The following is a 27,356-nucleotide window of genomic DNA, read 5'->3' as shown; positions in this document are numbered from 1 at the left end:
GAAATATTCGGTATTACAAACATACGGCTTCACTCTCTCATTCTATTGCAGTAAGTTATCCAAGTATCTTGGCTGCACATCCTACATCTGCTTAGGATGTGACTATTTATTGGTAGCAGTTAACTTTAGTCTTTTTTTGCCTAGACTAGTACTTCTGTACAAGAAATTCCAAGTGGCAGAAATATAGCTAGTGGTACTCTATCCTCTTCCAAACGTCTGCCTGCCTGACTATCCTGTGCTAGGGGGAAACAGATGCTCACAAACATTCGAAACAACTGCCAAAAGGGAGACTGAATGTATACTTGCTGCTGTGCAGTTTAATTATTTAATCTCATTTGAACTCTTCAGGCAAATAGGGCAATTAGCAAGGATGTGTTACTTAACACAGTAGAGACAGCATTAATATGTACTAAGAAAATGTGAGATTACGTCTGTTTGATCATAGTGGAAGGCAACCTAATGAAATATCCTTAGATCTCCTTTAAAATGACAATTGAGAGGAGAAACTAGTATATATTTCAATTTCCAAGCCAAGTGCAGAGATTTGTCTTCATGGGAAGACTAACACCATTTTAAGTATGTTCTGATACCTTGTGCTTTACAAAAAATTAACACTATCTCAGAGGCTGAGACCCACACCCCATTAACAGAGGAAACAGAGGGGACAGGTTTCTAACTTTTAGGTCCAGATTAGAAGGGATTAATCGAGACCAGATGCACTATGTGCATTTAGGAAGGAATTACTTGGACATCACTATCTTTAGCAATTTCTACCTAGAAGGTTACAGATCTGAGTAAAGACAGTTTGGTACTCAAGCAAATGAACAGTTCAGGTCTAAAACAAGATCTGTGGGTATGGACAACTAAAAAGAAATGAGAGAGTGATTTTGTTTCTCTAAGACACCAGGCATAAGTTCTCTCCACTTTATGGATTCTTCATGGTTAAATTTATTGGAATTATTTGCAAGTACAATATTATCAGTTCACACTAGTCATAACTACTCTCCATGTTATTTCATATACATCAAACTTACAGAGGCTATTCTGTTTTCTGTATACATCTTACTGCTCAAGCAAAACAATAAAACAGTTGAGTGAGCACTGAGTATAAAACCAGAATGTAAAATAAGGCAAGCATGATAAAAGCATTAGGCTTAGTAGTCTTTCACTAGAAAAATAGATTTTGCTGTCAAGTTTCCTCTGAAACTTTTACCAAACATATTGCAAAAGAGAAAAATGAACTTTACAGTAAACAAATTCCTTCAAGGCACTGTTACATAACTTTTAATATCAATTTGAAAATAATTCAGGAAGTCAGTTGATAGAAATATCACCCTAATAATAAAAAAGAACAAAAGTCTTTGGTTAAATAAAAGGCTGAATGGAAAAACAAATCAGATGAAGTTTCTGTATAGAAGAAAAACAATCACTCTGGCTAAGATGGAACAAACATTACAAGTTTGAAGTCTTACAAAATTCAACTACAAAAATGAACTCAGTTATCAACAGTAAATTTAAACAATTCAAGGAGTTTTAGTCACGAGTTGTAAAGTTTGGAACTTGGGTTATTTTTTTCCATAAAGAATTGTTTAATGCATTATATATGCACATTCTGGCATAAGAAAGTAACAAGACCGCAAAACTATTTAAAACCAGTGGAGAAGAATATTCCAAGGATCTAACTTCCGATTCTCTTAGGAAACATATCACTTGGCTTTGTGTTTTCACCTGTGCAAGTGCTTAGCAATGGCAGATTGTTTTCAGTCACTGCACAGAACTTCCTACACAAACACTCTGAATGGCACAGGTAAAAAAATGTTTTCTCCTACAGATCTGCACTCTATCTTCCCTGTACACATCTAACTGCAAGTCATCTCAGCTCCTGCTGTCTGTCGCTCAGGACCCCTATGGAATACCTGCAGGTCCTTCCCATGTCCCTACAACCATGCTCAACTGGTTTCTTCCTCACTCCTTGCCCCTTCCTAATTTTGGGGAGCTCCCAGCTAGAACTCCCAACAAGACATGGCTAATTGTGGTCAGCCTGCATGTGCTGGGTAGCTCAACACTTAGAGAACCACTCAACTGAAAAACTCCCCCTACACTGAAGACAATCGGTTTCTTTCTAATTTTAATTGCTTAGCAGTCAGTGTTGAAAAGTTGAGGGTGAATTTAAAGGCAGAATATAAACCTCACTTTCTTTGGCTGAAAAAGAGTTAGAGGCACATGGATGCTGATTTCAGTATCATCATCAATACTGATGGGTTTTCCCTCTCTCCCTTGGGATTACATGTGTCAAATGACCTATAGCTGATCACTTAATTATCTTGGCCCACTAGGGGGTACAGGCCTCCATCCTAATGAAATATTCATACAGTTCTATCTGAGCTCACAGTTTGGAAACTCTTCTAATATTTGTCAATCTCCACTAGGAATCTGGTCTCACAGCTGCTTGTGCCTACTTTGGACCTATGGAAAGGAGGAATTTGCAGTGACCAGTTTCAAACATTTGGAAACAACCCTTCAGGATTCTTTTGCAGACTTTAATCTTTTCCTCTAAGAAATGGATAAGACTTTTGTCGGTATAGAAACCAATAACATATCACCTCTTGCAAGAAAACAAGGATTTTATCTTGGAAGACAAGATTTGCCAAACAAATCTGTTAGACTCAGCCTACAGATTAATGTTTGTTATTAAAATTAATTTTGTGGATCCTTACACTTAGCTCTAACTGCTGTTTAAAGAAAATATCTTCAGAATTGTTTTGGCTCTCATTTGGTATCTCTTGGCTTGAACGAGGTAAAAAAATCATTGCCTAGAGTTTTGGCTTTAAGGTTGCCAAATTTTTGTTCTATTGAAGGCTATGTTCGCATAATAAAGCGGATATACCAAGCAACTGCAGTAGGAATGTTTTGAACATATACAACATGTATTTCTCATAAAATACACATTTCTATATTTCCAGAGCTTCCTGTGTGGTATCTGGACTAAAAAAGTAGAGTTTATGCCTTTTGATGTTATGACCACTAATTATGCCAGTTATTTAATATTTATCATTTAATATTATTTATTATTCCCCCCCTGTAGGGGAACCCAGGAAGTCTTGAACCTAGGCAGACATACAAGGAATAAAACCACTTACCAAGATGAAAAACTACTCACCAACCTAAAAATACACACCAAACCCCTTGCAGACATGGCAAACAGAACATGCTAGAGGCAGGTCAAGACAGAACTACAGTTACAGCAGCCAATTTGACCGAAGTCTCATACAATCCTGATACAAGGAACACATCATAGATCTAAAACCCATGCTTAATCCAGGTTCTCCAGTTCCTGCCTGCCTTCAGTGCAGCCCTTGTTTGCTAACACCAAAAAAGTATCTATTCATGTACCTTGCCTATGTTGGCCAAGACTTCACACCACAATTTCAAGATCAGGTAGGAATGCTCACTGAAGATAGAAATAAGTTGTTACCATTTCTGATTGAAAGGTGGGCTTTTTTCCAGATAGTACCTAGCCTCCTTTTTGTTGCAAAAGATATTAATTCTGCTTTACTCAGAATCTAATTCTTAGATCTGTCAGTAAGCTTAACTTTTACTACTGAATTTCCTACAAAACATCTATTTTCTACAAAAAATAAAATGTTTCAAACAATCAATACAGAAGTAAATATTTTTAAACTGCAAACGTTTACTTCCTACAACAAAAGTGCTGTTATATCAACAATAAATTCATATAAAAATGTGTAAATGCATTCTGGTTTTTATAGTGCATAGAAACTCCAAGGCAAAATACAATAAACACAGTAACTTAGCAAGGGAAATCTTTATCAGTGTTCAGCCCTTACAGTCAATCACTTAATGCTTATGTACTTCCCATTGTTTTTTATTTGGACTTCAACTTGTAGTTGTTAAAGCTGCAAAATAAACTATGAAAACCAAAAAAGCATAGATCAGACTGGATTTTGTCCCCCATCTCCAACAAAACAGCCAATGTTAGGCTTTCTGATATTTTCAAACCCATAAGAACAGTAAAATAGAACAAAAACAAAGGAAGGGAATTAAATCTATTTTATCTTTTGTTTTTCTGTATTCCTTTATCCATGTTCAAAGAGAAATGACCAGTTTGAGGAAATTCTATTTAGATGCTTTTTCCTTTCACCTCCCTAGGGAGTTTGGAAATGCTGCCTGTTTTTTTCCTCACATTTTTGTTGAGAGAAGAAATTCTTTTGAAGACCTTACTTTTCCCTTTCTTAAAATGGAAGTTTTTCTTATTTTTATTTTGGATTAGCAAGCAAAGGCAACTAATGCAATCAACTGTTTTTCTATTAGCTGCACATTTTTCAAATGGTATGTTTAAAATTATGGCAACTAGCTCTTCTAAAGCAATATCATAAGTCTTAACAGCAATGTCACAATTTTATGTATAAGAGAACTAATGGTATTCATGTTGCTTTATCCTATTACCCTGAAAATTTTAGCTGCTCAAGACAAACTCCTCTCAGAGCACAGAGGTGAAGGAACAATACAGTATGCCACAAGAAGTAAAAGTACCAACTAGACAGGATGTATGATAAGAACCATATAGGTATATTTGTGAAATTTCTGTGTTCTGTATAGATTATAATCGCAAAACTGGTCCTGCAGCCCTCAGATCCTGCAGTAACTTGTGCAAGCATAATGAATTGTTTCAGTTATATTCTGATATGGTACTGTATCCCCTTTGCGTCTTTCATCTACTCTGAAATACTGCTGAAATATCTGATCTGTACAGTATTTAAGTGTTTAGCCTATCTGGCATTACAGTATAGTAGCACAGACATATGGCAGGACTTCTTAAGAAAATTTGTATCTTCAGTATTCAGCACGTACCTATATTTCTTTCTTATTTAAATGCAGCTAAGGAAAGTTAGAACGAAGACTTTTTATTGTTCAGAGCAAATTGCAAAATTGGTAATGTTTCATTTAAATCATGATAAAGATTTCCCTTTGACCGTTTCTTTGGTAAAAATGGCTGTGTCACATTTGCTTCATCTGCTAGTAAAAGGCATTTTCTTTGGTGGAAATACTTTTTTCATCTTACAAGTCCTGCTTTGTAACAGTCAGATAATAGGCCCATTCTATATTACCTGTTCATTCAGTGAACGCAAGGTTAGTTCCAATTTAGGACATAAAATCAAACAGATCAGTCATAAAACAACAGGAAGTCTGATCACATAAAACCCACCTTTGAGTAGTAAAATGACAAACAATGTTGCAGACAGCAAAGGTCTAAATGCAGTATATCAGAATACATTATCATCTGTATAAAATGAGCACTTTCACAGCTATTTTAAAAGCATCTTATTTCTCCTAAGTGTAGAGTAGTTTACTTAGAAGCATAGTGGATTGTTAAAATGCAGAGCCGCATACATCTTCTGTAGCTTTGTGATGATTTCCACTTCTGTTGGCTTAAATCTCCTGAATTCAAAAAGAATAACACATTTCCTTATAACATGAGTTCTATTATTTTGCTGCTTAACATTTTCCCATATTTGTTTGAAAATGGACCATTCAAAAAAATTGTAAAATATAAACTGGAATGAAGTTTAATTTGCAAATCTGAATCCTTAGTGATTCACTGAGTGTCATGTGCCAAAAGGACTTTACAAGAATGGGACCTTAGATCCAATATGGGATAAATCCTTGGGAACCTAAATCACAGCAAGCAACAAGTACAATAACATGCAGGAAAGACGAGACAATACACTCTTGGAAAGTATTTGTTCTTGATTGTTTTCTGAACAATTTCTTTTTATATGAACTTTACCTGACACTTCTCTTTCTGTTCTTTAAAACAAAGGGTATGGAAACAATCTTCCTTCAGGTAGATGGCTTGTGATGAGGAAAAACAGTAGCAGCAGTGACATGAATGCAAAGTCACTCACACCTCTCATCTTGAGATGAGAGATTGGGGTGCCAGGTGCAGAGGGGGAATAACAAGGGGAAATAGCTAGAGTGTGTAGGATTGGTCCTCAACTGACAGACCATCATCTGACAAGCATTTCCAGCTGGCATAAGTAGAAGCAGCCTGTAATTAGACTGTAAAGACAGCAGAGAATCAGGGAAGTTCATTATATAGCTTCCACAGGGCCACATATTCTCTGCTTCCTTGTTCTACCACTAATCCCTTCAGTCACCATCTATTAAGCTCTGTCTTTCCTAGACTCCTATAATCCCTTGTTTCATATCTCTGGTACTGTCACTTTCCCCACTTGCTATTACACTTGCATCCTTCCTCCATAAATTTACGCGACACCCAAAATACAGCCTGATTTAGCTGATCCCCGACAGCAGGATTTTGGATACATCAGCAATTCTTATGTGTCTCAGCACCTGCCCTGGCATTCACAGAAATGTTTCATCATCAGGAGCCAAGAGATTAAGCAGGTTAATCTGGGTCCTATTTTAAGGACTGCGTGGGTGAACAGAACTATTAAACCGCAATGACAGCATTGAATTAAAAGGTTTTGGAATTACTTTCTTGCTGATATTACATCATGAATGACTATACATTGTTTTATCTAAACAGTGGTTCTATTACTATGTTCCCACATCAAAAAAACCAGACTGGGATGGCACAGTGGATTTCTTTGTCCTTGCATTAGGGTGCTCAAGAGAAAAGTAAATCCTGGTCTCTGTTTCATCTCTTACTTACTTTTTTAGGAACCAGATTAAATTCTTCTGTGCCTAGCACTGCTGTTTTCCAGACCATTGCTTTCTTCCGATTTACTGTAAGAAAGAGAGGTTAAATTCCAAAACTCAACTTTTCAGTACAGGATGAGCACAGTCATTTCACTCCTGCAATCCAATCACAGAGCACATCTAAAATGTATTTTATTTTCTCTCTTTTAGCATGTGAAGTTATAAGAAGAAAGATTAAAAAAATTTAAGCAACCAAAATACTGACTCTTGAAGTCTTTCAGCCAAGTACTAAAGGCTGAACTCAATCCCCCTCAAAAATCCCACAAAGTTCTGGACAGGAGTTTTAACAGTGATAGTATTCCCAGAAATGATTGTTGTACTATCATTTCATTCAGTGTATAGAATTTGTATACAAAGTGAATGCTCAAATAATATACAAGCAAACAGCTGAACATCCTCAGAACATGGGCTGAAACAGTCACATGATTGCTCCTTCTGGAGTACCTACAACTAGCTATATGGTGTTGGTCACAATCAAGACTTGAATTAACAATTCTCTTGCTAAAAAAAATTCTGTTTCTGAATCACTAGCCTCCCACCTAATACATTGTTGGATGTCACATTTTAATTATAGCCTCAACCAAGTTCAGCTGTATATTAGTCATCACTTGACATAACAGACCAGAAACATTCTTTTGAAGCCACTTCTGGTACACAAATCTATCTTCTAAACAGCCAGTAGTTGAAATAACTTTCAGTTATTAAAATCAGGCAAGAAGTACATGGTTTAATAAATTTTCCTCATATGAGTTTACCTAAGATAAAACTCCAAAGTAAAGATCAAGCAGCTGATCAAAACCACATCCCAAATCTCATCAAGCATGAAAAAATTATTTTAGCACACTATACTGTATTACAATAGGAATGTAATACAGTTTCAGCATGTTTATAAGAAGCAGGGCTGTGAGACAAGGACAATTCTTCAATTTTCAACCCAAGACATATTCCCAAGCACTCAGCGGTATAATAGCATACTATATTCCCAAGACATATCCCCACTTTACAGTATAATCGAATTACAGCTTTAAAGCTGTTTAGATAAGGGAAAAAGCACTAAAATATATTTTCAGCTAGCACTTTCCCATTCCTTTTTCCAGTGAATACAACACAGGGAAACAAAGAAGGGCACTGCAGCAAGAAATTCAAAAAGGGAAAGACAGCGCTACTCAGAAGGACAAAAAAGAAATAAATGTAGGAGGAGAAAAGGGACTGAGGGGAAGAAAACTGGAGTACACTGGACACATCTAAAAAGAGGAACTGCTAGGCTGCATCTTAAAACAAAAGGAAAGTCAACAGGCTGAATGAAGTGACTGGGCTTCAAGGGATAGGCAGAGAGAGAGAAGTATAGCTTATTTTAGCAAGCAAGCCTTTAGAAATGTATCATCCTAAGGCAGGGGGAGCCAGCATGGGAGCACTGACCCTCAAGCAGCAGAACAGCAACAGAAGTGCCTACACCTGCTCCTTTGGCTCCAGTAGTACAGCCATTCCTGTGCCCAGGGAGCCCAAGCCATCAGCACAGTGAGAAGCCCCCCACAGAGACTGGAGTTACCACCAAAACAACCAACACCACCAGCTCCCAACACCCCAGCAACTACAGGCTTACCTAGGACTGTTAGGGCTTTGACCACATGCAAGTGAGAGAAATGTATGTTAACATGGACAAGTAAGATATGTATGAGAAAATATCAAAGCCTTTTTTGTAAAATTTCTACCTGAAAGTGATTTTCCTCATAGTTACAGCCTTTTAGAATGAGTTTATAGTGACACATGGTGCTCTCACAAAGAAGTGAAATATCTTCCAAACACCAAATTAAGTGCCAGGTAGAAAACAGCATTCTGCACACTCTGGAATTAGGAAGTCTTAAGGAAAGGAATAAACTGTACTTTCACATTCATTATTAACCTTTACCAGTTGGGTCAACAAGTTATAATTTTATACAACAGACTAACATGCAAAAGAGCAAATATTTAACCACAGTATACAAATTCTTTACTTACAGTTGCTCAACTTGGTCAAATTCTTTTTCGTCTTCTGCATAACAGGAAAAGGATTATATAAAGTCTCCATTTAACAAACACTAGAAAAGTTCTGTTTAATTATATTATTTACTCCATGTCTAAGCAAAACAAAAGCTTTTTTATTTTATTAGTTTTCTTAAATTTAATTCAAATTATCTTGTTCCTCTATTCAATGGAATTACCTGCAAATCTGTCAAAAAGCTTACTTTGATCAAGTTCTATTAATCTGATTTTAATACATATCATATATACATGCATGTATAAAATATAGAAAAATACATATATGCATACATGTATAATACATAGACACATATATACATAGGATTTTTATCCATATATCACTTCTGTTACATCTTGCACATCTAGTTCAGCTCACCTATGTGTGCCTTAGGTTCAACAACCAGTATTAGTGCATTCTGTTTTAAAGCATTTTTCCTTCTTACTCAATTTCTTGACAGAAGTGTCTCCCATCAAGACTACTAACAGTTGCTTCCATTCCTAAGCATTCCCCAAAAAAGTATAGCCTCTAAATTCCTTTGTCTTGTAAGGAAAAAAATAAGGACTATATCAAACCCTTTATGAGAAACTATTGCTTATTGAAAGCATTTTGTACCTGAATTCAAGACTCATGGAAGAGATTTAAAAATCTAAAATAATGCAGTGTTCTAGAAGAAAGTATTTTATCAGAAAAAAATACAGTTGTGAAAAATCACACTGAAATTCATATATGAAGTGCTATGGGTCATATCTTTCTACCTTTGGCTGCAATTTCAATTGAAAGCTAGAAAAGACTAAAAAGACTTACCTGCACATTTCTCTTTCTTTTTCGAATACATCTCATAAAGGAAAACAATAGTTACTAAAGTAATAACTTCAGCCACAATTGCTAGAAAGGGTTTGAGAGGCACCATGAGGGACAGAACTTTAAGTGTCAGCTTTCCTTTACTTCTCCCTAATTCAAAAGCAGCTTCACACCAATATGCACCATCATCTTCCTTGGTGAGCTTCAGTATCTTCAGATGGGTTGCATTGGCAGATACTCTATTAATTACATACTTGTCTGCCAGCAAAGAGTCATTAATGGCAATCTGAAAATAAATATATTACAAGTCTTATTAATGCAATGAAAAAGTGTTCAATCAAATTATATTATCAACAGAAAGTTCTATATAGGGAGATGTAAAATAAGTAAAGAACAAGTGGCATTTGTGAAGCATGTTTAGTCCACCTCCAAGGGAAGGTTTTATCTTAGCTGGCCACCCTGGTTCCCTCTACATTCAATGGAGGAAAATATGCACTTCTAGTGAGCAAGTTGTCTGAGCTGTTTGAGTCCAAGATCAGATGAAAGGCACCCTTGACTCTATTGACTCTCCACTGACAAAGGCAGCCTCAGGTGTCAGGATCTAACATCCAGCTTTTACCACAGCACAAAGCATACACTTTCAAAGAAGCTGAACTGGGAATGCTGCTTCACTGGGACATATGTTGATAATCTTACAAGTCAGTGCCACTCTCTAGCAGTATAGAGACAGATCTATTTACCTCCTGTCAGTTCACAGTGCTTCCCTCAGAAGAGGGCTAGAACAAAGTGGCTATGCTTCCAAGGCTAAGGGGGATCCTGAAAGGTGGGGGTGTGAAGGAGGGAAACTGCTGAGCAAGATTTTTCCTCACAGCCTTTAAGGCAAGAGCAGAAGTGAGAAGAGATTTCAGCTCCTTCAGAACCAAGTGGCACAGCACTCTCCACCACAGGATGACCTCCCTCAGGTCCAGTGCCCCAGAGAGGTCATACAGGCTGGGAAATACAGAACTACTTGTACCTGGAGGAGGAGGAAGAGAGGACACATGCTCCTGTTCTCCCTCAAGGCTCCAATACCTTACATGTCTTTAAAAGAGTGTCCTGCTATGATAAGATTTTTTTGGTATCAAGCAGTAAGATTTGAGCAATATGACCATCATTAATATAGTAAAAACAAGTATCTCAAGACTTGCCTGATTTGTTTTACTCTTATCTGGGCTGTAAAAGTATGGCAGGGACTTTTTGGAAAAGAAACATCATACAAACCAGAACAAAAACTACGTTCCTGTAATAATGAACACTTCTAAATATCACAGATTTTTTTCCCCATGTACAGAGATTTACATTAACTTTAACGGAAATGCAATGTGTAGAGCCTACAGTGAAAAGTCATTACACTTTACAAAGTGTCTGTACTTGTTTTTTGCCACAATTTTGCTTGGCCAACAGATGGAAACCTTACCTGTTCACTTCCATTGGTCATATACCAGGTCCAAGCAATGGGAGTATAGCCAAAACTTTTACAAACCATTACAGCTGTATCTCCTTCATAACTGACTATGGGTTTTTCTTTTCCTTCAATTTTCGGTACTAAGAACAAGAAGGAAAAAGTTCATCAAGTGAGAGCTACAGGTTTTAATTACAGTGTTACAGAAAGATAAAATATATTTAGATATGTATTTATAGTAGTCCATTCACTTCCTTTTCCCTTAAAAACATAGATGATTCTATCATTCATGACACAATCTAAATGAAGAGTCATTTCAGGCTGATATTCCATACACAGAATTTGTGCAGAAGACTACAGGAATCCTGTTCTCAGTTCCTGCAGGGTCTTAAAAGTTACCAATTAATACTGAAAACCAACAGACTGTGATTTCTACCCTTGCCCATTTCCTCTTTCCCTTTGACAGCCTTGAGCTACATGCTTCATCTAGTACACTAGAAACAAATATACTAATTTTTCTGCAATTCCACTCAGTCTGCAAAAACTGATAGAAGTCCGTTGCAGTCATAATGCTACCACATAACGGTATCTGGCAAGTTGCACATGCAGAGAACTTTTTTGTAATTAAAACAAAACTGCAGATTAAGGGAGCTTTGTAGTTACAAACATTTTCTGAGCTGAAGTAATGACTTTTGGTGCATGCCAATAAAAAGGACTTTTGGTCCAATCATGCTAAGGACAGAACATGGCCATAAGAAACAAGACATCACTTTAGAAGTTTAGAGGTACTTGTCCCAGCCATTATAACTTCAGATGCCCCACAGCCTTCCAAGAGCAAAAGCCCAAAAAAGGCTGTTGAATATATTCAGGCATCCCACAGATATCGTTAGAGCTGAGCAAATATATCATGCTAGAGTATGTATTTCCCCTTCCCTCTTCTTTCCCTCTTTATTAGGATGTTTACCAGCATGTTTTCCTAAGATCCATTTATTTTAAATTTTACTTCAAGTTTCATTGCTCTATCTTGTAACTACAGATCCAGTACATCTTTCAAATTATATTGGTCACATTAGACTAAACAGGCCAAGAATTTGCTTTCAGTTGTTATGATGGAACAATTTGGTATAAACCAAGATTGTTCTTGTTCCCTCCCCTTCTTGACTGGCTGAGCACAGATCAGTTTTTCCCAAAAAGTTCACTTCTCATGAGTATTCAAACTTAAAGATTTCCATTCCAGAAATATGTATGAAACCAATTTGTTAATAAGAACACTGCTTACAACCTCAGAATTTGCTGCATCATATACCAATCCAGCCTCATTACTAGTGAGGTCTTCTCACTCCATATGTATTTGTTTTAATCATTAAACACTATCCTTCTAAAGAGTAGTGGTAGAGTATCTTCACTGCTGTCAGTAAAAGGGACAACTTTACTAATAACTGCTGCCACCTCCTTTGCAATTTATAGAAGAGAAAAACAAAAGCAGGTTGGAAAAAAAGAATGGAACATGTGAAAACAAATAAAAAACAGTTGCGCTGGGTATAAGGTTATGTAGTAGTCAAAAAGATCTAGCCATGCTGATCAGTGTCAAAGCACAGCTATAGGCATACCAGCAATACATGTGACCACATTAGCCATGATTAAGGACATGAATATCCATCATGAGTTCTGGGATCTGGCTCTGAAACAGAGTGGTTAATCCTTGAATGCGTGCAAGGAAATAATATGCTTTGTCCTAGGTATTTTTGCAAGTAGATCACCCAGAATTTGGTGACAAAACACTGCTGCTGCACAGAAAAAACAAACTGTTGAAGAGACGAACAGACAGGTGATCATTTATACCAGTCAGATTTCCACACTGGTTTAGAGACCAGAATTGTTTCATAGTGCATGTACCTGGACAGCTGCTTAAGGATGTCTGAACAAAGAGCAAACACAAATTAATCTATTCTACCCTTTAATGTAGCTATTACAACACTTCACACCATTTTAAAATATCCATGAACGGTCTCCATATTTAAAAATTTGAAGTTCCTATAAGCATCTCATTGTTTTCTGCAGACCTGGGTAAAAGCCTAACTCCTCAAAATATGCAGGGTTATGCCAAGCCAGGATGGAGGGGAAGGGGAAGAGAGGTAACACATCCAGTAATGCCTAACTGCCTAGTGGAAAAGCTATTGTAGTTAGTTACAGCACTGATGACTTTAGCCACTGAGTCTATAAAAACACATTACTCATCTTTCAGTTTGAGAATTGTTCTCTCTACATTATTGACTGGAAGATTCAAGGACTTCTCTTTCCCATTTCCTTCACTCTTGCATTAATCTTAAAAAGTGTCAAGCCAGTACTTTTTATGGCATTAGAAGTGGCAGCATTCAACCACTGTGAAGCAATTCTCCCATCTTTTGTAATAAATCAATCAGTCCTATGCACTGTTCCGGAAAAGATGACTTCCCTATTGAGTCATTCCTGCCCTTACTGAAATAGTTATTGTATACTTTCAAAAGAATAAGGTCTCCTTCGACTTTTTTTAATCTAAACAGACTTGGGTAGCCATTCAACTAAACCTTACCAACATGTTGACAAGAAAAATATATAATAGTTTTCAGAGATTAAAACATCCGAATAAACTACAATTTTGTCTTTCTTCAGTATCGCAAGCTAGTCTCCCCTGGCTGAAGGTTTGAAAGCAGATATCAACATTACTATTCAAGATTTGAACACACATGAGAGTTTCCTCAAATCATAGGACCAGATATCCCACTGAACAAAGGCAGCTTGCAGCACTGAGAATTACAAAGCCCTGCTGGTTAGTTCAGCTGAGGTTAGGGTAGTTATCTGAAGAGTTCGGGTTTTTAGGAGCTTGTGTTCAGGGAGAATCTTTCTTATGTATCACAGTCTGTGGAGCTTTCACAGATCAAATGCTTGGCTTGCCCTTTGCAAAATTTGGATGGTGGGAATAGAGAAGGGAATAGCTCTCATTAGAGATGAAGGTTCTCAGCAGCTTGTATTTGTTTCATTTCCACATGTCTTCCATTCAACTGGATTTTGCCTACTACTGTCGGGGCAACATTACTGGAGAAGAGAATACAAAGAGAAGAAAGGGCACTCATACTGCCCAATGAAGCACATTAACTTTTAATGTAAGTGCTGTTCCTATATTATGTAAAATGAAAGATGGACTAAAGCAATAATTTGGTGTTTCAGAAATACAACTGAATTTGTTCAAACCTGCTTCCATTCTGCCAATCACTGCTCCTCTTGTAACACAAAATGTCAGGCCAAACTTTCAAGTCATTGGCTCTGCTTTTTGAAGAATTTAGAGACACCATCCTTTCCTCCCACCCCCCAGAAAGTGATGAGTATTCACTCCTGCTATAGGGATGGAGAGGAAAGGGGAAATCAGTTACTCTTTTAGGAAAAAAGTAGGCTTATATGCTTTTTTGGTTGTTAGCAAATTTTTTTAAAAAGCTTTTAGTTTTTGCTTCAAAATTCTTCTTCCCTCTGTGCTACAGAAATGCCTGATAGTGATTCTCACTTAGGTTGACCATATTGGTCACTGCTTATCAAATTAAGTTGCAATTTCCATACTATCCAGAAACCATATTAATACAGGATTTCAATGGTCAAGTGAAGCAAATTTTAAAATAAATTAAAATTAAATAATTAAATAAAATAAAAATTAAATACAATTACCTTGTAAATGAAACACCGCGCTGATTTCTTCTTCACCTTTCAAAGTACAACTGTAACTTCCCAGCTTACTGTTATTCAGGATCCTCAATCTTGAAAAAAAAAGTTTCACCAATTTGCTTTTTTGCTTGTATTTTCTTTTGTCCTACAACTATCAGTGACTGCTAATTAACATTCTAAAGAAACTGGCAGAGATTAGTAGTGGAGCAGAGAACATACATAGCTGAAACACTAGGATTCAGGTTTAGTGCAATGTAGAAACAGCACAGCATTTTTAAGCAAACAGAAGAGCACAAGCACACCTGGGAACATAAATATAGTTTTTACCCTTGTTACTCACAGAAGGCCAAACATCTTTAAGCAGTATGATCTACAGGTTACCAAATTAGACGTGGGTTCACCATGTGAACTATATAGCATATCCTATGCAGGACTTCAGAAGAGATTATTTGAATGGTTTGTTCTTTCTAAAGCCAGTCAGTCAACAGCTAGCATAGCTTCAACACAAAACAATTTTAAAGAACTGCCACCTAATGAAGTCCAGCATCTTCTCTGCTGGCAAACTATACATTTCACAGGCACTTTGAAAAAGATTTACATGGTTGTGTATATGGAGTAGCAGAAAAGTGACAGTACATTTTCATCACATTTTCTACCACAGAAATTTTTATATAAATATTATTGATGTTAAGAAACCAAAGCTATACAAAAATCAACTGGAGACTACCTGGTTAAAATTAACCCATTTACAGACTTTTAAAGTCCAACAGTAAATTGTATCAATTGAAGAAAATTTTCTACAACATTTCTTGAGTCTCTGTAGAGGTTCAAAAGAGTTAAGAAATCCTTTAAAACAATCCAAAACATCTTTACTGTAAAGCTAATTTCTTCTCTCTCTTTTGCTAATTATGAAGGAAAAAACCTGGCCATTGATGCCTTTCAGACTTCTGCAAAGCAGCACTGAGGTGGAAAAGAGAATGTGGAAAATGTGGGAGCGGAAAAAGAAATTGAGGTATTTTAGCAATCTCAGACTGAGATTACTACTTCACTTACTGAACAGAATTACTGGACCTCAAAGAACTGTGTCCTTATTCTATATTATTGTCTTGCAGAAACCTTGTTTTTCCAGCACTAGAGGAAGAACAGGAGCTCTTCCTCCGGGCTCGAGGTTAACTGCAACCTTTCTCCTTTCCTGCAGCTTCAGTACGTCAATTACGGGCATATATTAATCACCACATCTGGCTCTTTTCTAATATATACATGACTAGTATTGGGCAGTGTATATGCATGTGATAATTCAGAACCCACAAGTCAAACTAAAGAATACTACTTACTGGATGCTCCAGCTGTTTTCGGTTTTATTTATGTGTCTGATTGTTTCATTTCCCTTCTTCCAAATCACCTGAAAAATGTTCGAATTAGAATATTTGTTGTCCAATCTGCATGAAAGTTCAATTCCAGTTGCACTGTCCAAAGTGATATTTTTTTCCATGGAAGTACCAGAAACACCTAAAAGAAGTTAAAAAAATTATTTATGAAAAACATATTCCTTCATTCTGGGGGAAGAAGAGATTCGAAGATTGTGTTTTACATATGCTGGATTACAGGTGATACAGTGTGCTGCTGTTATACTTCCCAGGGTAAAACAACTGCAAAAATCAGACAATCAGTGTTTGACAGTAATTTTCTTAAGCCATAATTGAGTTATGATACACATCCATTACAAAAGTGACACAGTCACTCCATTCTGTAGGTAAACTTCCTAGAGGGCTCTAATATAGAAACATAGACATTCATTTCACTGAAAGCAAGATAGACTTATGCTTCTACATAATTTAACCCAAACCAAAATATATTAAGTACTTAGGGGTCACCAGAGGGAACAATGTCTGCTCTCAGTCTAAATTTCCTTTTTGGCTTCACATTTGGTATTAAAAAAGTAGGATTATTGGATTAAAAATATCAGTAAGTATATAAAAAGTTATATTAATAATACCAAAATGATTCAGACTTGTAAATATCTATAAGCATCCAGGTTTTACCCAGCTGCAGATTTTTATGATACTGTGAGATCATAGGTAATGTCTTGGTGCTAGTGAAGTTGTTTATAAAATCCACAGCCTTAACATTGTTGGATCAGGCCTTTCATGCTACAGCTACTCAACTTGAAATCAAATCATTTTCAAACCCATTTATGGCTGCCTTTGCCTTCCTCGTGGCAAGCCAGTAGAATTGCAATGTGAAAACATTCCAATACAGTAGAAAAACCTGACACTTTTTTGCTTTTAACAAGCTCCATGAGCATAAAATGAGCATATCCAAAAAGTAAGTTTCAACAGTAGATTGAAACTGCTCCATACAAACAGCCTTTTATAAAAAGACACCTCTGACCTTGTACCCGTCAGCACTGACATTTTCATTATTGGTCTTTTCTTTCATGCCTTCTAGATACAACTGTGGTTAGTCAGTCCGAACACTCCATGAAAATTTATTCCAGGCCTCACCTCAATCCTAGACCTACCCTGTAGTACTTGACGGTCAAAAAAGTGCAGCTGTATTTCACAGCTCAAATTCTTTCTGAGAGAAAAGGAAGTTTTAAGGTACAGCTCACTGACTTCGTAATGCAAGTCATACCTAAGAAGCAGCAAAGTCTGGCTGAAGTGGAAGCACCAGATATTCCCATAGAATATTTGAACCTTACTGGTCTGGCAGAGACATTTACAGCCTGCAGAACAGCATGCCCAGAACTCCAAGTCCCAGCCAAAATATTATGGATCTGTTGAACTGGAGTTAAACGTAGATATGCAACACTTTGGTCTCTCATAGTAGAGCACAGTCAGTTACTGCAACTCATTTATTAGAGTCATTGCACTCAGTGAGCCAAGCATAACTCACCTTGTTGAGGTTGTTTATGCTCAAAGTAATTTTACAAATGGAATTGGTTTAACAGTAGCAAAAGTTTTACAGTCACATTAATTACACTGGCTAAAAATAGAATTCATACCTTTTGAGATTACTTTAATAATAAATCCAAACTTTAAATGAATGCAACATGAAAACCTTATGCTGTTGAAGATTAACCACTAGCAAGACTGATATCTGGGGCATCTCTGTACCAAAAGTACACGTACCAGAACAAGAAAGACACTACCTTAAGTTTCCAGCTAGAAGAAAATACAGCATAAATGCTGTGCAATTATGTCCTTAAAATATCATACTAGTACTTTGCAAAGGAGTTCTAACTGATCTCCTCCAACCAAGAGGGATTTCAGTTAGATCAGTTTTTCCAGCTGTCCAAGGAATTAGTTATAAATGATTATTCGGCAACTGGGAACTTCATGTTTACTTCAGGAAGAGCCTTATCTTGCCTTTTCTCCATGCTTTAACTCATGTAACACTGCAAAGCTGTTTAACACCTGCTGGTTAACAAGTACCCTAGCTTACATCATCTCTCCAAGTGGATTCACTAGTGTAAAGAAATTGTCACTTGAATTGATTTGGGGGAACAGATAGCTATGAGTTGTTTTTATTTGTGGTTTTAATAAAAAAGTAAGAATCTCATTCTCCACTGCAAAATAGAACACAATACTCAATAGTGCAACAAAACTTATTCATCTTTTCTTTTACTGAGCTTATCACATGCTCACTGTGAGCATCTTAACTTTATCAAGAAGTTGCCATCCTAGATACTTCTATAACTCATACAAAAGATTGTGTGTAATCATAGACATTCAATATAACAGAACTGGAAGAGAAAATAACACTCACCAGGTAGGAGTACCTCATACTCCACAAAAGTGACATTAGACACGTTCCCTTTGGTTGCCTGCTTGAACTCTTGTGTGGCAAGATCTGGACCTAACAAGGTTGTGGGGGAAGCAAAGTGATATGTTATGATCCTATAAAGGTAATCATACAGCAGAGTGTCAATATGGTATTGCAATTGTTTCTTATAGTAATCTTAGGGGAAAAAAGGACCTTGCCAAATGCTGACTACTATGGAGATCCTTTCATATACCTTATGTGTTAACAGCCAGAATCTTAAAGCAGCAGTGTTGTGCGGTTGCTGTTATAGTAATTGTGCCATTTTAGAAGATGGTTTCTAGCTTTAATATAATGTTGTAATTGTGAATGTCAATACTCTAAATAGGTCCTAACTATATTTCACAGCCTGATTCAAAGAGTCACCTATAGCTTACAGGTGGGTCCTAGAACTGTGTAGGACTACATCAGTGTTTAAGTAAAGCTCGGAAAAGTAATAAGCTTTAGAAAAATAAAGAAACAGAAGGACAGAACACTGCCACTCCCAAAGCCACTACAATTTAACAACACAGCCAGAAAGCCAGAGGTAGACTATCTAATCTAGATGCAGTTCTAATGAATGCAGACGCAAGAACGCCCTGTGCTCCCTGGAACATGGTCAGAGTTCCTCACTGCTCCACAGAACTCCTGTTATACTGCAGAGAATGCCCTTCTGCACACAAAGAATATCAATATTGACCATCATCTGCCTGACTAAAATATAATCCCTTCCTTCTGTGAGGGAAAACTACATTTAAAAGGTTTAATATGGCCAGCAAAATCCATTTTCTGCAGGGCTATGGATAGAGTACTATTCAGAGACTACCTTTATAAAGCTCTACAAAGCTTGATACAGCTATCAGGCAGGCAACTGTAAGCATAAACAGTCTGTTCCCACCACTATACTTGTTCTTATGCTCTGTGCATTTCAAGAACAGAGCAAGAAAGCAAATTAATAAGCTACAGCTTTAACAACAGATGTAGCCCAGCTAAGGAAGCATCACCGTTCCACAGCTACACACGTAGTTGTTTCATTAGTATTGTAGTATCCGCATACAAGTTCCTAGTATACTGAAGCACACTGCAGGAAAAGACATTAGAAGTTATGCTTAAAGGAAAGGTCAATTCAATACAGTTATAGCAATTTTCATTTTTTCAGTTTCCACAGTTACTTTCTGTACAGCTTTAAACATCAAACTGTTTGTGTTTGTTATTATCAACTAATATAAATCCTCCATAACCACTTGATTAAAAAATAGCAAAGTAGAACCTTAGGGTAACCAAAATTTAACAATTTAAGAAGACAACATGTGATTGCTTTTACCAGGTGTAGATACATTATGTCCAAGTGTCAAATGATCGGAAGGGCTCCCCTGAGTTTGCCAGCTGACAGTTCGTGTAGTTGTCATGGGCTCTGAAAGGTGAAAAAAACCAAACCTGTTATAAAAAAATTAATTTTCTTTCAATTTAGTGATGAAACAAAAGAGAGATTCCCCCCGCCCCATGGTAGATACAATGCACTAATGTTTTAAGCCCCATGTTTTACATGCTTGCAAAGTAATTTTATCGTCAGTTATTTTATAATGCATTTCAGAAATATAAAAACAGTAATTATGGATTGAATCTGCCTAATCATACAGCATTATAGGAGAAAATTATTCTAGTTTTTGTAGAAGGAAAGGGGCTTCATTATCTCTCCTGTCCCTGGACTGAAAAGGTTCCCACTCACATTTGGAAAAAATAGAGAAAATTGGGCTAAAGCTTCAGTCATCTCGCTGAGAGAAGCAGTGGGTGGCAGAGCTGATCACTGTGCAGTAGAAAGATTATCTCTGAAAGCCTAGATCTTCTCAGAATTACACCTTCTCTTGTCCTGCATGAAATACTGAACTTTGAGGTACAGTTCTTAAACACACACCTCCCTGCTACAGTTGAGAGAATCTGGCTGTGGCTGAAGGAGGTCCCTGTTAGTGGTCTGCATCTAAAGGTCTCTGAGCAAGCATAAGCAGAGGTACCACATGCCTTCCAAGTTGCTGGCCGATTCTGTAAAGCAGTGTTTTTCTTTATCAACACGTCAGCTCAACACAAGGAATGCTATGCCACAGGCAATCAGCCTTTTGCCTGGCTTGTTCCATCTGCCCTTTCATACCTTCCCTCATGCTTCAACCAGTTTAAGTAACAATAAACCTGTATATTAAGGTGGACGATGTGGAAGAACAGAGCTTCAGGCTAGTTCATTTGGCAGTTGTTGACAGTAGACTGTTGTCAATCTCAACTACTAGTCCAAAATGGCTTTTTAAGCAAAAAAATTATAAAGCTGTCTCCTAGTACTAGACATTAAGTCCTGTTCCTCTAGACAAGAGCACAAGCAAGCCTTGATCTCTGCCTGATGGAGAAACAAACTAGACCAACTGTTTACCCCTGAAATAACATGTGAAGGCTGAAAGTTCTAGGGAATCTTCCTCTGTCTGTGTGTGCAAACACCTTGACAGCATGCCAAGGTTGTCATGGATCACCTGAGTTTGTCGGTCTAGTACATGCATCCCCTGGTTTGTAACTGAAATCCCTCACGATGATACTTTCAGGAGGCACCAGTGCCAGGTCATATGGTAGTTGTTATCCATCCACAAAAAACTAGACAACCTTTAAAATGTCTTGCACTCTAACAGGAACCTCACACCAACTTTCTTCCTCAATTCACGTATCAAATGAAAATAGTCAAGTGAGGTCATATTATACAAAATACTTTGTATTTTAGTTCATATTTATGTGTGTGTTTATGTATGGAAAGACTTATTGAATCTATTAGCTATTGCACTCCCTCTAGTTCTCACACACATTGTGCTAAAAAGCTCTGAAGATGAACACCAGGTAAATAGCATTATCATCTCCAACAACAAAACTGTAGATGGAGTAACTTGTCAAAACTTGCTTGAGTTCATGTATAAACATAACTTAGCCCATGTTTGATTTGCACTAATCAACATGAGCTTTAGTACACTGCTGAATTCCTGCTGCTCTGATCTTTATGGAGAAAGGAGAGGTGGAATCAACAATCATCAGTTTCTTCTCCTGCATGGAAGTTATTCTCTGCTCCCTGTCAAAATCACAATTAAGGTCCAGAATATGGTGAATAAAGTGTTGGGACAACAGAAGGTTTTGACACATCCACAATTAAAAAAATGAAGCTAGCAGGCACAGCGATGCAAGGGCATTATTATACCTCTCACTAATACAAGAGCATAAGGAGGACTCCTCACATGAAAAATTATCAGGTGTAAGTGCTAGAACAGAACCTCCTGCAATGGTTCTAGTTTGGGAATTGTCCCATCTCCAGGGTCATTGCCTGCTTTTATGGCATATATGCATAAGGGCAATAGATCACTCAGCTGGCAGTTGGATAGCATTTTCCAGAGTCCTTGAGATGCTTACAACACTTAAGCTCTTGCAGTGGCTTTAAAAGGCCTAGATGTATTTACTCTGTTCCTTCTGAAAAGTCACAATCTTACTTCAAAAGACTTTAGTATGAAAATGTAAACTCTACATTGTAACTTAATATCACTAGGAAAAAGTATTATAGCTTTAGGTGTACTGAAATAAAACAATTACCAGGAGATGACTCATTAAGTCCAGCTCGCATCTTAGTCAAAGAGTTTGCCTGAGACTGACTGGCATCTTGTGTTGTCATAGTTGGATCTACAAAGAAAAAAAGATTTTAAAGAAACTTTATTCTCTCTCAGTTGAACTGAGTTAGAAGTATCTAGTTCATGAAAAGAATTCAAACAGAACCTCCTCACCTCAGCCTACTACCTCCATTTTTCCCCCAAGTTCTGAGCATATACAGCCAAAATAGGCAAGAATTACTTTTCGTTAGTTTTTTAGCTTAGACAAGAAAAGATTAAGAACAGAGGCAGTATTTATTTGACCTAATTTCTGTATACAGATCTTTTCCTGTAGTTAGCCTATAGTCAAAGCCATTCTTCAGAATATTCCAACAGACCAATAAACTTTATAACCCATACTCAAATCCTTTCTTATTTGTGGGCTTAGACCACCACAGCTCATGACACTGACACTAGTTGATTATTTTTAAACATAGATTAACAGACTTACTAATAGAATAAGGACCGCATTACAACCTTCCATGTCTACCCTGTTTTGTGATGCAGTGAACAACCTCTTTTCCTTCTATTATCACTTTGGTGAGCAAAACAAAAAGCATCTGTGTCAAACATGGACTTCACCAAGTAATATTTCCATTTTCCTTAACACCACCACAAATCTGATTCTGCTCCTCTAATACAGTTTTTGCAAGAGCCAGGCAAGACACTAGGGTTTTGCTTTATGTTCTTGACTGGAGAAAGGACAGCAGGGGAAGAGGCAGAAGACTTGCTTAGTTTGAGTATGTTGCTGTGTCACTCATATTAAGAATTCAAGGTCCCTAGATGTTTTATAAAAATGGAGATGTTTGCTCCTTCCTTTCTGTTCCCACATTTGGGTGGCAGAACTAGTTAGCATAAAATAAACACCCTATCTTCACATGCTTGGGTATTCCAGGACATATTCTACTGCCATAGCAGCAGGATGCACTCTTCCTCAAACTCAGAACAATCTCACATTAGTAGCTTTTAAGTGATTTGGCCAGTAGTTACAGGGAAAAAAGCACACATTTTGCAGTTGTAGTTGAAGTCTGGGAGGGGTAATAAGCTCTGCTAGACATCCAAGACAGCAGCAAGCATAGATGAAAAGTGAAAAGCTACATCACACTATAAGCATATTCAAACTTGTTGAGAACCATGTGCCTTCAGCAGGCAAAGTCAGCACCCTGCCAGTTCCTACAAGCAAACAACACTACTAACACTCCTACCCTATTTCAGCACTATAGGCATAGACAACCTACAGACTCTCCCACTGGCACCTCCAGCACACAGTTACTCCAGACTACGTCAGTCATGCCTGGCTTGCACCATCTGCTTTCTCAATCTGCCCATCACACTTCAACCAGTTTGGATCAAGAGTAAAACAAGGTAGTCAAAGGATATGATTAAAAAATTAAGCAGTAGTAGTTCTTAACAGGCTCTTCATTTTTCATACTAGTTCACTGGTCCCACAGCCAAGTGTTCCCTCCCAGCCCTTCACCCAAGCAAAGCACTTAAGAAATCTGCTCTGTCTGAGTATCTGCTGGCTTGTGACCCAGCCAGTAAGAAGACTGAGTCTTATTCTCTACTCTACGGAGGTGCTGAGAGCAGGGAGAGCTATTATGCTTCTGATATTCATGGTAAGGTTGAAGAAAGGTCCATGAATTTTTTATATCTGCAGCATCTTGAGGCACTCTAAGAATGTCATGGATCACCTGACTGTGTCAGCTTAGGACATGCATCACCTGCACAGTAATTAAAATCCCCAAAGATGATAAATTTAGAAGGTCCCAGTGCCAAGCTGTACAGCAGCTCTGTTATCTCTCTGCAAGGAAGGCCAATAACCTGCAATGTGGTTTGCATGCTAACAGGGTTCTCATCTTGGCTTTCTTCCTTGATTCACATACCAAGTGAAAGCAGTCAAGTAGTGTTATTTCTAGTCACCACTGCTTCCACACCTTGGTTTTTACCTGTCCATATGTCAAACTACACAGCACAGAGATAACATTGCACCGCTCTTCTCTTCTCATACACACTCCTGAATAGCATCAGAGATCAAGATGACCCAGCACTGCATGATTAGTCTCCAAGCCAGGCAGTGATGTAAGCAAATCAAGTGGAATAACTTCTCAAACTATTGAGTCATAGCTGCATGCCTTAGCCTCTAATTGATTTGCATTAGATTTAATCAATAGTGTAGTAGCTTGCTGAGTTCTTGTTGCCCTGATCTTTATGCAGGAAGGAGTAGGTGACAGTATGAGGTCATCAATTTATTTTTCTACCTTACCTCTGCTCACTTCTGCAGCCAGTATTTGGGGGATAAACTGTGAACATACCAAATGACATCACCAGAGCAATTTCAGGCTTTAAAATCTATTTGCTGTCTTTTTCAGCCAGAAAAGTGGCTGAATAGGAAAAGGTTGAGATACAATTTGGTTTAATGTTTAATGTAATTTAAATTAATTTAATTTCAATTTTATACTCTATGCAAGCACACAAGCATTCAGTAGCATCCAAAACCAGCCAACAGAACCTCCTAGTCCTCTAGAAGAGGGAGAAGCTGCAGGCTAAGCCCTCCTGAGGCACCAGAGGATCCACATGAAGGACTTCCAAATGCCATGATAGAAGCCCTTCCCTCAGGGCAAACCAGAAAAATCCAACCTGGAAGCAAAGTCTGCAAGAAATGAGGTGTATCCTCTACTCATATAACTCCTTGGTATCTTTAGAGGTAGAAGTTGGGAGATGAGATGTGGTGGGTTTGCTTTTCCTAAAGGAATCTGGCAGCACATACTGCAACTAAATTAGGCAACACAATGCTAACCAAATGAAGCAGCAAACTCTGAAGAACAATGTTGTGACACTTAGCTAGAAATTACCCTCAACCCAATACAGAATAAAAGTGATGGTTTAAATTTTTCAAAACAATTAACTAAACACTTACAAGACCAAAAGACAAAAGTAACAGAATAATAAGAACTCTTCTCAAGCTACTTCCCTCAAAATAAAATCTAAGAGGCCTCTTGTGATATCTGCCTGACCAGCTGCAGAAGGCTATGCAACCCACCTTTCTGCAACTCAGTCCTTGTCCACCTAGTACTCCCTCCGGTTGCTTTTACTGCAAGCACTTCTTTTGACTGAAGAAAGCCGCTGAACCCCTACATCTCCAGAATGCACACTGTTTCTGGACTTCACTAGAAGACAGTTTTAGTTCCCCTCCCTCCAAGGGAGCATGAACTTCCCTTTGCTGCACCTGTGCAGATAGCCTCTGTGCTTGACTAGCTTTTTACGCACTTGGTTAATAACCAAGGGAAGAGTAAAATACTCTTCCTCACATTTAAATCATCATGGAAATCACAGTATGAAGCCTCCCTACCTAGTACATACAAATATAAAAGCATTTAATAGAAGCTTGAAAAACAACTGCCTCACTTTATACAGATAAAGGGTACTAAAGCAGATGGCTCATTTCTGATGTCTGCTCAAAACCAGACATGATATCCACCACTTTAGGAAGATGGTAGATTTGTGGAAATTTTGGAAACACAAATAGGGTTTTGTTGGAGTTTTTTTAGTCAGGACTTTTTTTTTTCCAGAAGAGCCTATTATTTCACTGATGGCTTTACATAAACTTAGAATTGCTTCAACCACCATTAGGTACAGTTTTCAGCAGTAAGTCATCAAAAATAAATACCATGTGGCTAACTTGCCATAATGTGATTCACACGTTCCTACAAATATCAGCCCATTTAGAGTCACAAAACTTTAATCAATGAAATAAACTACTAGAAAGGACTTCAAGTTGTGTATTTATGTACACACACAAATACATATTTTAAAGAAGCTTTAAGAACTACAAAGCAGATTTTCCTCTGTGTGCATACATAAATACATGTATTTTAAACATGCCTTGAGAACTGCAAAACACATTTTCTGTCCTTTCACATTATGTGAAACTGCTACAAATTTTACAGAAGTTACCACCACACAGGGAGCAGTATTGCTCCTCTCAGTATTAGGAAGACCAACAGAGCTACGAACAAACATGGAACTACTTACATATCACACTGAAAATGCAGCTAAACCATTGATGGTTAATTAAAGTCACAGAAATAATGTTCCCATACATGTATTGGCAGAACTTTTGACCTTGGCGAGACATGCTCCAACAATCACATCTTGCACAGCAAACATCAGCAATCTGATATTTCCTTCCATTACCATTCTGTACTACTCTGTGATGCTTCAAAAACAGGGATTAACAACATAAATGCACCACTTTTAGAAGTAAGCTCCTATTTCCTTAGGAGTAGCTGGCCTGCTCCTGAACTGCTGAAAACCACTCGAGGAAGAATAGGGCCCTGAAGGCTCACGTCCCTCTTCCTTCATGAATTTTAAATGTCACATTTAAAAACGCAATATAAAATCCTCCAAGGAACACTCCTCACAACCTGCTAGGCATACTGATATTTTAGTAACATAACTTACTGATTCGGGTTTTTTCAGGACTTAAATACTGTACTTGGCAAGTATAGGGCAGCAATAAAACACTACGCCTCAACCTTCAAGTCCCGCACCTGTGAACTAATAAATCCTCCCGTTTGTGAGGCAGAAAGCAGGAGACGGTGTTAGACCACGGGACTGAACATCACTGGATGCGGTTCAGCACCGCAGCCAGCATACCTGCTGCCCACCAGCACACACACGCGGGGAGGCAACGTTAACGACCACGTTGCCGTTCATTAGAGGACAGCAGTCAAGGGATCCCCACTTTCCAGCAGGCCTACGAGAAACTCGAACACTTTCTTGAAGCTAAAGACGAGAGAGCACGGGGAGGCAGGGGCGGCAGCTGGCCCCGCAGCGGGTGCCGGGGAGGGGGCAGCGCTGGGGAGTTCCGACCCCGGGGAGGGTCGGGGCCGCTGAGGAGAAGAAACGCCTCGATCGTTTAGATAGGCAGGGCCGAGAGACAGCCGCCTTGCCGGGCCACCGCTTCATCCCCCCCCCCCCCCCCGCCCGGGGGATGCTTCGGGGCAGGGAGGACCTTTGCTCAGCCGCAGCTCCCAGGCGGTGCCCCTTGCCCCCTCGCCCCAGCCCACCCCGACGGCTGAGGACGGACGGGGCGGCTGCCCGGCCCGGCCCAGCCCGCAAGACGAGGCAGCATTTACCTGCGGGGCTCCCGCCCGAGAGGCTGAGGCAGAGCAGCAGCACCAGCAGCCGCTGCCCC

The 27,356-nt window shown here is 38.2% G+C and overlaps 1 protein-coding gene across 3 annotated transcripts; it reads right to left on the bottom strand.

Annotated features, from left to right (window-relative positions):
* Positions 1 to 932: 932 nt before the first annotated feature.
* EMB (embigin) lies at positions 933 to 27,356 on the bottom strand. Of its 3 annotated transcripts, none has more exons than XM_050913545.1 (12): positions 27,298 to 27,356; positions 22,107 to 22,193; positions 19,825 to 19,914; positions 18,468 to 18,557; positions 16,034 to 16,208; positions 14,703 to 14,791; positions 11,022 to 11,149; positions 9,569 to 9,851; positions 8,743 to 8,776; positions 8,348 to 8,362; positions 6,698 to 6,771; positions 933 to 5,460 (listed from the first exon to the last, which is right to left on the bottom strand). In XM_050913545.1, exons 2-11 carry the CDS (start codon positions 22,183 to 22,185, stop codon positions 6,714 to 6,716), a joined length of 1,041 nt encoding a protein of 346 aa, XP_050769502.1. In that variant the 5' UTR covers positions 22,186 to 22,193; positions 27,298 to 27,356; the 3' UTR covers positions 933 to 5,460; positions 6,698 to 6,713. The 3 variants fall into 3 exon arrangements, with proteins under 3 accessions (XP_050769502.1, XP_050769504.1, XP_050769503.1); XM_050913546.1 differs by lacking the exon at positions 933 to 5,460 and adding an exon at positions 6,050 to 6,081; XM_050913547.1 differs by lacking the exon at positions 8,348 to 8,362.

The sequence above is a fragment of the Gymnogyps californianus genome, chromosome Z (assembly GCF_018139145.2).
Source record: "Gymnogyps californianus isolate 813 chromosome Z, ASM1813914v2, whole genome shotgun sequence".
In the NCBI taxonomy this organism is placed as follows: Eukaryota; Metazoa; Chordata; class Aves; order Accipitriformes; family Cathartidae; genus Gymnogyps; species Gymnogyps californianus.
This window is presented reverse-complemented; position numbering and strand designations above follow the sequence as displayed.

Excerpts from the sequence above, each read along its gene's own strand:
- EMB (XM_050913545.1), bottom strand. The coding sequence starts at position 22,185 with ATGACAACACAAGATGCCAGTCAGTCTCAGGCAAACTCTTTGACTAAG. Across the intron at positions 16,209-18,467 it reads GTATGAGGTACTCCTACCTG|GTGTTTCTGGTACTTCCATG; the intron begins GTGAGTGTTATT and ends AACTTCTTTTAG. Across the intron at positions 8,777-9,568 it reads AAAGAAAGAGAAATGTGCAG|AAGACGAAAAAGAATTTGAC; the intron begins GTAAGTCTTTTT and ends CCTGTTATGCAG.